The sequence below is a fragment of the Cynocephalus volans genome, chromosome 10 (genome assembly GCF_027409185.1).
Source record: "Cynocephalus volans isolate mCynVol1 chromosome 10, mCynVol1.pri, whole genome shotgun sequence".
Lineage (NCBI taxonomy): Eukaryota > Metazoa > Chordata > Mammalia > Dermoptera > Cynocephalidae > Cynocephalus > Cynocephalus volans.
Window position 1 is genome coordinate 45,695,707 of NC_084469.1, and position 14,844 is coordinate 45,710,550.

Sequence of the window (14,844 nt, forward strand, 5' to 3'; positions counted from 1 at the left end):
ATTTTGTTAAACTTAGCCTTTCATTTTAAATGGTCATCTTTTGTATGTTTTTCTCTTATTGTATTGAATTTTAAGGTGGATGCTATGGTATGTAATTTTGCTTCCTGTCACAAACTTGCAAATGTCTGTTCTCTCCTGAATGCAGTTTTTCTGTTCATTTTATGTTATGAGATATTTCATAGATCAGGGCATGTTTTGCTCATCCCTTGCTCTCGCTCTAACAGATAAAAGTGTGTCAGGGTCTGATGTGAGCCCAAGATCAGCATCTGTCGATTCTCTTAGATTTGCTCACTTTTCCTGATCATGCTCAGTATCTTCTCTTATTATGAACTTAGGGGCAGGCTCTGTAAAGTAAATGTATATACATACCGGGAGACGTAGAAGCTCGAACAGAGCACGGAAGAAGGAGGTGCTTAGCAGGGGGAATTCTTCTGAGTCCGTTTTCTTCTCTGTCCGCTGGCACTGAAACATGGGAGCCAGCTTTCTGGGCCTCCCTTTGCTCAGCCTGTCACACGTTTTAGGTACGTACTGTGGCTCTTCTTGACCCGCCCTGGCCTCCTTGGGCAGTCACATCTTCATGTCCCTGATCCTTTGCAGAAAAGTCCTGCTACCCCTGGGGCTCCTTGTGCCTCCCACCAGCTCTGGTCCTCTAGTACAGGGACATTAGTGGAATTTTCCCTGTATCTTCCATTTTCTGTGGATGGGGACTGAGGAAAAGCCCTTGGTGTTTTCTTTCCTTTTCCCTGTATTCTGTGTTTAGCAAAAATTTTTCAAAGTCTAAGCTGGGTAGATGATACACTTCTCTAGTTTCCATTGCTGCTGCTGCAAGATTTTTACTGTTTCTTTGATTCTTTTTGTTGGAATTTGGAGATTAAGAGGCTTATGTTCAAATTGTCATCTCATATTCTCTGATTTTATTATTACATATGCTTATATTGAAATTTGAGAGTGAAATTCAGAAGATACTATTTGACACCTGAAAGACAGAATCCTTCAAAATTTCTGTCTCACAGTAGAGTGACAAAGATCTTTCAGATTTGTTTTGTGCAAAATAATGAGAAGTATCTTAGGAAAATGACATTCCAAGTAAGGGCACGGATGAGCAAAGGCGTGGAGGCAAGACGTAAAAGGAACAAAGCTTGAGGAGGCTGGGCATGTAGTCTGGAGGCCAGCAGGCAGAGGAGTCACGGGAAACAGCCTGTGTGGTCTCTGGTGAGGTCTGGAGCTGGGCTTTGATCAGCTGTTCAGGAAGGAGCCCTGGAAGTCACAAGCAGGCATTTGACACCATGCGTCCTCCTTACAGAGATGAGTTTGGTAATTGTGAAGGTCGCAGTGGTGTAATGCAGCAGTTCCCAAATGGAGATAACCTTTGAATATTTTAAAAACCACTATATACAGGAGCTCACCTGTGCTTGGATCAAAACAGGAGACAACACAGAGTGGTGTTTTGATGAAATAATTGCTGTAGAAAACCAACAACCTTTGAAGACTCTGTTTGATAACGAAACAAGAAAAGCAACGAATTAGGGAGATTAAATAAAAATTTTAAAAGAAAAAATAATCACAAACATATATGCATATATATGTTTAGATTACAACGTAAGACCTACAAGGTAGCCTGGCATTCAGTGAGTGGGAGACGAGCATCTTGCTGTGGTCAGTGGGAAATGCTGCCTGTTCGAGTGCGTGCATGTCGCCTCTTGCGTGTTCATGTGGCAGGTGATCTGGCCTCCAACTGCCTGTCATTCTCAAAGAGCAGACTACTGCATAAAAAAAGCACTGAAATAAGTATCGGTAGTAGTTTTTTTTCTAAAATACGTTTAAAATGAATTTTAAAAAGAAATACCATCATTGGCTGGCTGGTTCAGTTGGTCAGAGCATGGTGCTAATAACACCAAGGTCCAGGGTTCCATCCCTATACTGGCCAGACGCCCAAAAAGCAAAAGAAATACTGTGAGCATTATTTTTTTTAGAACCCGCACATGCCCCTCACAGAACGTTCATGCACTGTAGAAAATGTAAGAAAGGCCAAACAGAGCTGGATTTGCATCCAACGTTCAGCGTTTATGAGCCATGTGACATTTGTCCAGTTTTTCCTCTAAAATAAGGGATAATAACATATGAGGGTTTTGTGGAAAATTAAATTTGATGTTTTTGACACATGGTACAGTGCTCAGCATATATAGGAGAGTTGTACACATTTATTTTGCTGAAATTATTAATTATTATTGTTTTATATGCTGAGAGCAGGTAGAAAACATGCTTTGTTTTAAACGTGGCCCCTAAACATGAAGCACCTATTTCATGTGAGATGCAACTAAAGAAAGAGCAAACTGTTAAATGCTGTAGGGAAAACTAATGTGTGAGACTTATTGAAAGATGGCATGTTTATATACACTTGTATTTATAAAGCCATGTGTGCTGTACTTTGGGTTAACGAGGGATTTTCAAGGCTTATTTGACTATATGTGTGATTTTTGTTTTACTGGTTGACTTTAGTACCTAACATCAGCCTTAGAGGCAATAGCTAGTCCTGCAGTTTTTCCTTTATTTAATGATTTGCTAAGATATACCTGGCTATATGTTTAAATATTTCTTAATATCCTTTATAGAATTCAGTGTTCTTATACTTTCTTGAAGCAGAGGAAATGGAAATATTTCCTTTATTGCTGGGGCTGTTACTGGTTGATCCCAAATAGAACTAAGAAAGGCTGGTGTGAGGAATTTCAAACTTATTTAAGATTAAAGTAATTTTAATTACTCTAATTTTATTTATTGCAAGTAAAACCAATAGCGTTCTCAGTAACTGTTTTCTATGGTTATTCAATTCAGTCTTTGTTTTGTGAATCCCGCGCGCGTGTGCGCACACGCACACGCGCATACACACACACACACACACACACACACACACACACACACACACAGCCCTTATATAATATGGTGGGTATTTCTCTAATCTACTTAAATAACTTGCAGAGTTTTTTTATTCTGACTCTTATTCTAGCCAAGTGGACTGACTGAGTACTGTCTTTGATATCTGAAGGCTGGTGTACTGAAAATTGGTTCTTGTAGCTTTGTTGTTTTCTTACAAAGTCCAAATGAGTCTTCCTTTTTATCATTTGACATTTTGAATCACAGAGAAACTTAGATAACTGAAAGGAATACCTCAGCAGAATGTAGGATACTTCATTTTATTCTTATTAAATTATCAAGGAATGAAATGAAAACGAATTTTTAAAAATGATTGTCCTTGGAGGCCCTTTGTTACCAACTCATGTGAATGGATTTGCAAGAAGATGCACCTGTGTTTGTTGATAACCTTCCTGAGAAGGGCTGGGAAAGAAAAGGTGACCTTTTTCCTGCTCAGATCTAACCTGATTTTATTCTTGTTCTGCATATTCACCACCTGATTCTATTCGTGTTGATTACAGAGCAACAGAAGAAAGCTTAGAGAATTAAAGACAAGTAAATTCAGCCACAGAAGCTTATGAGTAACTAGATTAATTTCAAAAGGATCAGTAAATAAATATTTTAAACTTCCACTGACCTTATAAAAATATGCTGCCAGAAATATTCTGTTTGAGCCATTCTCATAAATTATTCATCTTGCAAAACAGCTATGGCAATATGATATAAAAAGAGCAGTGGTTTAGCAATCAGAACATTGGGAGTCCTTGTCTTGGCTCATTCACAGGGGGATTAAATGACATACCAAAGTTCTCTAGATGAGGAAGCCATGCATAAGAGGATTGAGTCAGGTGATCTGTCTTTAAAAGACTCTTCTGTGAGTCTGTGCTCGAATTTAGAAACCACATGAAGAACATATCAGGAAATTTGGGTGAGAATAGAAGCCTCCCCTCATGTAGAACTGCAGTGTTGTTTAGAGTACTGTCACCATTCTCACATTTAGAGGGCAAACACTGTATGAGCCAGGATCCTGGTGCATATAATGGATCACACTCGGGTTGATTTAGGAAGAGAGGTATTTAATGGCTTATAAAATCCAAAGTCACAGCACAGAACTGGACCACCAGGGGAGCTGCCTGCCTGCCACCTAGTTACCAGCTCCAGAAGCATCTCGACTGCTCCAGTCTGATCGACACAGGAAATGCCCTGTGTGCTGCCTCTCTTCCCGACTCATGTCCTGCTCCAGATCTTGCCCAGGTCTCTCTGATTGGTGGAACTTAAATCATATCTGAAATCCTAGCCCAGGAGAGTCCTGAGATTTCATCTTCCCAACCTCTTTATGCTACGTGGGGTTTGGAACATGTGAACAAGCCAATTATATCCACCATTGACAGTAAACTAAATATTTAGATAAGTAACATTTATATGATTTTTTTTTTTTTTGCAATTTTTGGAGTAGACTCACATACTTTCTATTTAGAGCTAATGTCAAATCACTCTACAAATCAAAATATTATTTCTGACCATTTCCCAAGGAAACATTTCTTTTAAAAATTGAGAGCAGTACCTACATTATTTCCTAAAGATGCAAAGTTGATACAGAAAACAGAATTTTAATTCAAGATTCTCTTTCCAGCCTTGTTTATTTTCTCATCAGTTCTGTTTCTCTCTGTATCTGTTCTTTTCCCATGGGGACATCCTCCACCTTTTCAATTCAATTTGCTCTTTACCATGCAGACCTGTGAATGAAGAGCTGGAATCCTCCGAGGTGGATGCTCCTGGCCAGTGGCACAGCGTCTGTGTTAACAAAACGTCTCCAATACCTTTGGAGTCTGAAAACACTGTTAAATCACTTATCAAGTCATTTAACTTGGGACACCCAGGTATTTAATCTTTTTTTTTTTTTTTTTCCATAAGCAAAGCTCCAGATTCAAACCTTGGCCCACCATGTCAAGCTGTCTCTACTCCACAGTGGCCCCAAGTGGATACAACCACAGGGGCTCTTTCTAGGACACACCCCATACAGCCTCCCTGTGCGGGAGCCTGGCTCAGGTGCCCACGAGACAACAGTGGAGAGTGTGGCTTGTGGATAGTACAATACAGTCACCTCCTCCTCTCCACCTCTTCCACACCTCCAATTCCCACCTTGCCACCTTTCTCTTCTGCCCCTTGTAACCATTCAGTTCAGGTCACTGCTACTTGCCTTCTTCCCTTTTCATGAGAATCCACAGGGTCAGCCAGAGGCTTCGTCTCTCAGGACACGAGGCATCAGATCTGTGCAGTCAGCACTCGGGAGGACCTGGCCATAGTCTTCCTGCAACAGGATGTAAAACTTCTTTCTACCTAGTTGTGTCTGTGAGCACCTGTGCTGATCTGTCCCTCCTGATCTTGGTGCACTCCCAGCTTTTTCTGGGACTGTCTGGCTGACTCACAGTTCCCCCTTAGTCGTGTTTATGTACATATATGAGAAAAATGCGTATCTATACTTTATACATACACACACATAAAGGTCATAAGAGAAGAACAGAATGTGCATCTCTCCACAGGAGCAATGTCTTTCTTCCCTTGACTGCAGCAAATACACCTGTATTGGAAGACTAGAGTAATAGCAAATCCTATGATGTACCTGGTTGTCTCTGCTAAAGTATTAGATTAAAATTAGACTACACTTATTGAAAGACATGAAAACCCAGTGAGTCATTCTGAGAAGATGGGAAATGAATTAACGCCAGTGGTTCGTTCATACAAGCAGTTTCCTGTCTCTTCCCATAGGTGCCTCATGCTCTATACATTTTCTGTTTCCTCTGGTATCCTACATCTGAGACCCACCCTCACTCAGCTAACTCCGTCCCTCTCATTTCCTCAATTCAACTCTAATTCAGAGGAGGAAAGGATAGTAGAGTTAATGTTATATGAAACATCAGGGTTACTTTTTACGTCACCAAAAAGTAACAACAAATCAAGAACTACTGTTTGCTGTTTTGAACGGGAATAACTTATCGATGTCTCATCTCTTTTCTTGGTAGGTGGATCTGGACAGAATGTTTCTGTCCCTAAGACCCCCAGAAGTCCCTTAAGTGGAATACCAGTAAGGACTGCTCCAGCTGTTGCTGTCTCTCCAATACAGGTATTGGAAGAGCCCCAGAAATAACCACTGTTTATGGTTTGCTGTGTATCCTTCTAGATTTTTTTTAACACATATAAGTGTGTGTGTGTGTGTTTTATAAATTGGATTACACTGCACATTATTCTGACATTCACTTCATTTTATCATTGGATTGTAAGGTCCATGAGGGCAGCGATTTTTGCTTGCTATTGTATCTCTTCTCTAGAACAGTGGCTTGCACATAGTCATATCATAGTAGAAACACAATATTTGTTGAGTGAAGGATCTTGTCAGAGACATCTTTAAATGTCAGTATTTGGAGAAATAATTCATTCTTTTTTAAGGCTACATAATACACTGATTTATTTAGCCACTCTTCTGTTGATGGACATTTAGCTTGTTTTGGATTTAACTTACTACAAAAACAATACGGTGAAGATCCTTGCACCACTTAGGAGGCTATTCCTGTATAAAAGCTTATCGGGATTCATTTGCAAATATCAGAAATCATTCTAGCTAGTTAAGCAGAAAGGAGCTTATTAGTATAGGGGTTTTAGTATTGGAAGGACTGGAGAAGTCTGTAGTCGGTACTGAGCTTCCAGGAAAGGGTCCCAGAACATCTCGAAGTTGGCCCAGGGCTTCTATTTCTGCCACAATCAGGAAGTCTTTCTCTAAGTGCTTGCCTGGGACGACTCCTCCTGTTGAGCTTAAGATCAGCTTCAGGACCACACTGCCGCAGATGCAATCCATGGCAGCAAAACATGCTCTGTGCCCTGCCTCTTAATACCCATGGAGCAGACATCAGAACCTTTGTTACTCTGCCATCAAAAAGCAAATGCCTTCACAGCTATGCTTGCCAGTAAAAGCTGCAGAAAGGCAGCCTTACCCTCCCTGGAACCTGCCAGATGTTCTGAGAATGGGCATGTTAGACGGAAGCTAGGTCACTTGAAGAACACAGGTTTAAGGGAGTTTGGAAAATATACCCTTTAGCTTTGTAGTCTCTTTTAATTCAATAAGTCACTCTACATAGAGACTAGAATGGAGTTGAGTGAGCCAGTCCTGAGATCTGCCACAAGTTGATTCATAGAAATGGAAAGTGGATTACTAGAAGAGGAAGTGGATTTGCTGTATCCTGACACATTCAAAAACATGACAGATACGTTGTCCTTCAAATTATACTCCCACTCACTGTATACAAAGTGCTATTTTCCCACGGTTTTGACACCTTTTATAAATTTTGAGGGTTGAGTGAAAGAATAATGACATCTTGTTCTTCTCTGTTCATCAGCAAGGTTGAGCACTTCTTCATATATTTATAGGCCATTTATGTATCTTGTGTGTGTGTATATGATCACTTATATATTTTGCCTATTTTTATTTTGAGTTATTGGTCTTTTTCCTATTTATAACACATTTTGATGTATTATTCTTTTTAACTATTTTTAATATGTACTACTAATATTTTCTTTGTTATCATTTAACTTAGTTTATAGTTCTCTTTTACTGAAAAGAAATTTTACATTTTTATGTTTAGTGTTTTCCTTTATGACTTTCAAGTGTTTTGTTTCCTGCCTTATAATGTCTTTCTAGCTATTAGATTATTAAAATATTCTCTCTTAATATCTTAAAAAAGCCTTTTATTTGTTCAGTCTTAAAACCCATAGAAACATGGGTTTGGATTTAGTTGATCTTCCCCTATCTTAATTGCCATCTAGAAGCAGAAGTAAATACTCTCTGGGGGAAGATTAGAACATCTAAGACCTAAAATTATATCCACATTTTTTTCAAATACAATGTCATGCACTCAGTTTGTAAAATACCGGACATACAAGTAGATAATACCAAATGACTAAAAGCCAGGAGAAAAAATAGACAATAGAAACAGATACAAGAGATCCAGATATTGATATTATTAGACTTTAAAACAACTGAGATTGATACAGTCAAGAAAATCAATGACAAGGTGGAAAATTTCAGCAGAAAACCACCATCTATAAAAAAGAATCCATTAGAAATTCTACAACTGAAGGCCACAGACAGCCCCCACCACCTGGCAGAAGGCAGGAACCCACCGAAAACACCACTTTGGCATGAGTAGTTCACCACAGCCATAGCCACTGCCACTGCAAGGGTGGCTCACCACCACAGTAACAGCCACAGCTACCATGCAGGTGGCCTGCCACCCCCTCAACTGCATTAACACAAGGGCAGTTACCAGGGGAGACTGGAAAAATAAGAGGAAGTCTCTTTCGTCAAAGCCTGCTCCAGAGTAATAAAAGACGCAACTGCTCTACCACATGACCCAGACATTAACATAGGCATACTGGAAATGTGAAGAAACAAGAAAATATGACACCACCAAGGGAATACAGTAATTCTCAAGTCCCTAACCTTTTAGAACAGGAAACCCTTGAAATGACTGTAAAGGAATTCCAAGCAACAATCTTAAGGAAATTCAGTGAGATACGAGAAGACTCAAACCACTTAATGAAATGAGAAAAAAATATCCAGGATATGAAGGAGGAAATTTACAAAGAGATTAATACTTCAAAAAAGAATGTAGCAGAACTCATGGAACTGAAGGAGTCATTCAATGAATAAAAAACACTACTGTGAGCTTAAGCAGCAGGTAGAGCAAGCAGAAGAAAGAATTTCTGATCTCAGAGACAGTCTTTTTGAAAAACTGAGGGGGACAAAAAAAAGGAAAAAATTTTTTTAAATGAAGAAAATCTAAGAGAGCTAGCAGACAGCCTTAAGTGCACAAATATCAAATTATGGGTGTTCCAGAAGGGGAGGAGAAAAGAAAAGTCATTGAAAACCTATTCAGTGGAATAATAGTGAAAAACTCTCCAGGTATAGAGAGAGACGTGGACCTTCAGATCCAGGATGCTTGAAGATCCCCAAACAGATTCAATCCAAAAAGGTCCTCTCTGCGACCCATTGTACTCACACTGGCAAAGCTCAAAGGTAAAGAGAGAATCCTAAAAGCAACAAGAGAAAAGCATGATGTCGCCTATAAGGAAGCCCCTAACAGCAGACTTCTCACAAGAAACTCTGCAGGCCAGAAGAAAATGGGATGATATAAACAAAGAACTAAAAGAAAAAAAATGCCGGCCAAGAATACTATACTCAGCAAGGATGTCCTTCAGAAATGAGGCAGAAATAGTACACTTCCCAGATAAACTGTGGGGCTCACCACAGCATGACCAGTCCTGCAAGAAATCCTCAAGGGAGTCCTGCACCTGGAATTTGAAAAATGATAATCACTACCATGAATACAAAAAAAAAAAAAAAAAAGAACAAAACCCACTGGTAGAACAAAAATGCAAACAAGAAAGAGAAAAAAACTAAATCGTGCCAGCTCAAAAAACCAACACACATCAAAGACAAACAATAAAAGGAAAAAATAATTTTAAAAAATGAAGAAAATCTAAGAGAGCCAGCAGACAACTTTAAGTGCACAAATAACAAATCATGGGTACAAATATCAAAGGCACAAAATCATGGGCACAAATATGAAAGGAACAATCCTAAATGTAAGTGAATTAAACTCCCCACTCAAAGACACAGACTGGTTAGATTAAAAAGCTAGACCCAACTATATGCTGTCTTCAAGAGACTCACTTCACCTGTAAAGACACACACAGACTAATAGTGCAGGGATGGAAAAAGATATACTATGCAAATGGAAACCCAAAACAAGCAGGAGTAGCTATTCTTATATTGGGTAAAATAGACTTTAAGACCAAAAACCATAAAAAGAGACAAAGAAGGCCACTATATAATGATAAAGGGATCTATCCAGCAAAAAAGACATAACAATCACAGATATGTATGTACTCAACACTGGAGCACCCAGATATATGAAGCAAACACCACTAGGTCTAAAGGAAGAGATAGATCCCAATACGATAATAGTAGGGGACCTGAGCATCTTCTCTCAGCACTGGACAGACCATCTAGGCAACAAACCAAAAGAGAAACACAGGATTTAAGCTACATTTTAGACCAGTTGGAACTGGCAGATATCTACAGAACATTTCATCAAACACCTACAGAATATACATTCTTCTCATCAGCACATGGAACATTCTCCAGGAAAGACCACATATTAGGTCACAATTCAAGTCTCAACAAATTTTTTAAAATTGAAATAATTTCAAGTATCTTTTCAGACTACAACAGATTGAAACTAGAAATCAATAATAAGCAAAACTCAGAAAACTGTACAAATAAGTGGAAATTAAACAGTATGCTCCTGAACAACCCATGGGTCCAAGAAAAAAACAGGAAATCAAAAAATTTGATTTGAAAATACAGACACATCATACCAAAACCTGTGGGATACTGCAAAAGCGGAACTAAGAGGGAAGTTTATTGCAGTAAATGCTTACATCAAAAGAATAGAAAGATTTCAAATAAACAACCTAATGCTGCGCCTCAAAGAGTTAGAAAAACAAGAGTAATCCACTCCCAAAATTAGTATATGGAAAGAAATAATTAAGATCAGAGTAGAACTAAATGAAATAGAGGCCCAAAAAATGATACAAAAGATCAATGAAGCAAACAGGTTTTTTTTTTTGAGAAGATTAAACCAAATAGACCAACCATTAGCTAGGCCGACTAAAAAGAGAGGAGACCCAAATAACAAAAATCAGAAATGGAAGAGGAGACATTACAGCTGATGCCACAGAAATACAAAGAATCATTACAAACTATTATAAATACCTATATGCCAACAGATTTGAAACTGGAGAAAATAGATAAATTTCTGGACACATACAAACTACCAAGACTGAAACAAGAAGAAACAGAAAACCTGAACAGACTAATAACAAGCAACAGGATTGAAATAGTAATCAGCAGTCTCTCAACAAAGAAAAGCCCAGGACTGGAAGGCTTTACTGCTGAACTCTGTCACACCTTTAAAGAGGAATTAATGCCAATTCCCTTCAAACTATTCCAAAAAATGGAAACAGAGGTCAGTCTCCCAAACTCATTTTACGAGGCCAGCATCACCCTGATACCAAAACCAAAGATATAACAACTAAAGAAAACTATAGGCCAATATCTCTGATGAACATAAATGCAAAAAACCTCTACAAAATATTTGCAATCAGAATGCAGCAACATATCAAAAAAAGAAAAAAAATTATACATACACCATGATCAAGTGGGATTCATCCCAGGGATTCAAGGATGGTTCAACATATACAAGTCAATTAATGTGATATACCACATCAGCAAAATCAAGGACAGAAACCATATGATTATCTCAATAGATGCAGAAAAAGCATTTGATAAAATGCAGCATTGCTTAATGATAAAGACTCAGCAAATTAGGTATAGAAGGAAAGTATCTCAACACAATAAAAGCCAAAAACCCACTGCCAAAAGCTTTCAGGTTTTCCCTTAAGAACAGGAACAAGACAAGGATGTCCACTCTCATTACTCCTATTTAACATAGTATTGGAAGTTCTAGCCAGAGCAATCAGGCAAGAGAAAGAAATAAAGGACATCCAGATTGGAAAAGACAAAGTTAAACTGTCCCTGTCTGGAGATGAGATGATCCTATATATAGAAAAACCCAAAGACTCTACTGAAAAACTTTCAGAGCTTATAAGTGTTTTCAGTAAAGTTGCAGGATACAAAATCAGAATGCAAAAATCAGTTGTGTTTTTATACTCCAATAAAAACGTAGCAGAAAAAGAAATCAAGAAAGCAAGCCTATTTGCACTAGTTTCCAAAAAAAAACCCCAAACAAAAACAAAACCCAGGAATCAATTTAACCAAGGAAGTGAAAGATCTCTACAATGGGAACTACAAATCACTGTTGAAAGAAATTACAGAGGACCCAAAAAGATGGAAAGACACTCCGTGCTCTTGGATTAGAAGAATTAACATTGTGAAAATGTCCATGTGACCCAAGGTGATCTACAGATTCAGTGTAATCCCCATGAAAATACCAATGACATCACAGAAATAGGAATAACAATCCTAACATTCATATGGAACAGCAAAAGACCACGAATAGCCAAAGCAATCCGGAGCAAAAAAATAAATAAATAAGAAAGCCAGAGGCATAACACTACCTGACTTCAAATTGTTCTACAAAGCTGTAATAACCAAAACAACATGGTACTGGAATAAAAACAGACACTTGGATCAATGGAACAGAATGGAGAATCCAGAAATCAACTCTCATACTTACAGCCAACTGATATTTGACAAGGACAACAGGAACATACATTGGGGAAAGAACTACCTCTTCAATAAATGGTGCTGGAGGGCCAGCCCGTGGCTCACTTGGGAGAGCGTGGTGCTGACAACACCAAGTCAAGGGTTAGGATCCCCTTACCAGTCATCTTTTTTAAAATAAATAAAAAATAAATGGTGCTGGGAAAACTGGACAGAATGAAACTAGACCTGTACCTCTTGCCATATACCAAAATCACCTCTAAATGAATTAAAGACTTATATATAAGACCTGAAACTATAAAACTACTAAAAGAAAACATAGGGAAAACACTTCAGGAAGTAGTATTGGGCAAAGACTTTATGAAGAAGATTCCAAAAGCACAGGCAACAAAAGAAAAAATAAACAAATGGGATTTTATCAAACTAAAACCTTCTGCATAGCAAAAGAAACAGTTAACAGAGTGAAAAAACAAACTACAAGATGGGAGAAAATATTCACAAATTATGCATCCAACAAGGGATTAATATACAGAATATACAAGGAACTCAAACAACTTAACAGTAGGAAAAAAACAAGTAACTCCGTTAAAAAATTGGCAAAAGAGCTAAACAGGTATTTCTCAAAGGAAGATTTACAGATGGCCAACAGACACATGAAAAAATGCTCAACATCACTAAGCATCGGGGAAATGCAAATCAAAACTACATGGAGATATTATCTCACACCAGTTAGACTGGCAATTATCAAAAAGATAGAGAATAGCAAATGCTGGTGAGGATGTGGAGAAAGGGAAACCCTCCTACACTGTTGGTGGAACTATAAATTAGTGCAGCCTTTATGGAAAACAGTATGGAATTTCCTCAGACAACTACAGATAGAACTGCCATATGACCCAACAATCTCGCTGCTGGGTATTAACCCAAAGGAATGGAAATCATCATGTTGAAGGGACACCTGCACTCCCATGCTTATCACAGCTCTATTTATAATAGCCAAGAGCTTGAACCAACCTAAATGTCCATCAACAGATGACTGGATAAGGAAAATGCGGTATACTACATAGCATAGTACAATGGAATACTACTCCGCCATAAAAAGAAATGAAATTCTGTCATTCATAGCAGCATGTACAAACTTAGAACAAATCATGTTAGGGAAAATAAGCCAGACACAGAAAGAGAAATACCATGTCCTCACTCATAAGGGGGAGCTGAATAAAAACAAACAAATTCTAAAAAAAGAAAGAAAGATACAACAATCACAATAATTCATTGAACTTTCAAAAGTAGAGAACTGAGGTCACCAGAGATGGGAAACTGGGAGGAAGAGAAGGAGTTAGGGAGAAACAGATAAAGGGCTACAAAAAATGGTTACATTGTATAATGATAAATATAGTAAAATCAGAAACAGAACTTAGCAAGAAACAAAATAGATTTTTATCTATCAGCAACAAATGGTTAGAACATGTACTTAAACAGATATCATTTACAATACTATAAAAGTATTAAATACTGAGGGATAAATTTAGCATAATATGTGCAAGACCTGTACACAAAAAGTCATTAAATTATTGACAGAAATTAAAGGAGGCTTAAATGGAAAGAGATATTATGTTCATGGATAGAAAGAGTTGATATTGTGAAATATTCACTTAAAAAAAAATTGATCCATACATTCTATTTTATCACATTGAAAATCCCAACAAGGTGGGGTTTGGTTTTTGCAGGAGGAGTGGTTGAGGAGTGGATAGTGGAACTTGGCAGGTTGATTTTCAAGTGTATCAGAACTGGCATTGAAAGTCAGTAAAGTATGAGCTTTAAATAAATGATGCCAAAACAACTCGTTACTCATAGAGCAAAAATGAATTTGAATCCATTTCTCATACCACATTCCCCAAATCAAGTGAAGGTAATTTAAAGACATGATATTAGGTAGAGCTTCAAAACTTTTGCAAGAGAATATGAGACAGCCCTTTTCAATTAAAGGAAGAGAAGGGTTTCTAAGCTAGACAGAAAAAAATAAAAATAAAAAGGGGAAAGAAATTCTATAACTTAAAATAACTGAACTAAAGACTCAGCAAATGGGTTTAGCTGTAGATTAAACAGCTTACGAGAGGCTTAAAGAATTGAAGACAGGTCAGTAGAAATATCTGAACTGAAGGACAGAGAAAAAGAAGGAAAGAAAACAGTCACAGTAATATGCTGAACTTTCAAAAAAAAGAGAACTGTGGTTATTAGTGGTGGGAAGTGGGGGAGAGGGGACTAACGAGAATTGGTTAAGGGTCACAAAGATTGATTATGTTTTGTAAACATGAATTTGCTAATTTTCCTGATTTGATCACCACATATTGGACACAGGTATTGATATTCAAATCTGTACCCCACAAATATGTGTGATCAATTATGTTTCAATTAAAAAAAACTATCAATCAATCAAATAAAAAGAAAATAGAGAAAAGGACTTAAAGACATATGGGACAGAATGAAAAGATCTAATGTGTGATTGGAATCCCCAAAAGGGGTTAAAAAAAAAAAAGACATATTGAGCAGAAGCAATATTTGAAGAAATAATGGCCAGGAATTTCCAAAACTGATAAGACGTCAAGTCACAGATTCAAGAAACAATTTGAACC

At 37.8% G+C, this 14,844-nt stretch overlaps 1 protein-coding gene across 1 annotated transcript in view; it reads left to right on the top strand.

The window, feature by feature from the left end:
* SPECC1 (sperm antigen with calponin homology and coiled-coil domains 1) overlaps positions 1–14,844 on the top strand; it is a 186,322-nt gene that overhangs the window by 106,566 nt on the left and 64,912 nt on the right. The window contains exons 8-9 of the mRNA XM_063110531.1: positions 4,645–4,790; positions 5,934–6,034. Of these exons, the coding sequence (XP_062966601.1) occupies positions 4,645–4,790; positions 5,934–6,034 (247 nt within the window). The remainder of the gene's footprint in view (positions 1–4,644; positions 4,791–5,933; positions 6,035–14,844) is intronic.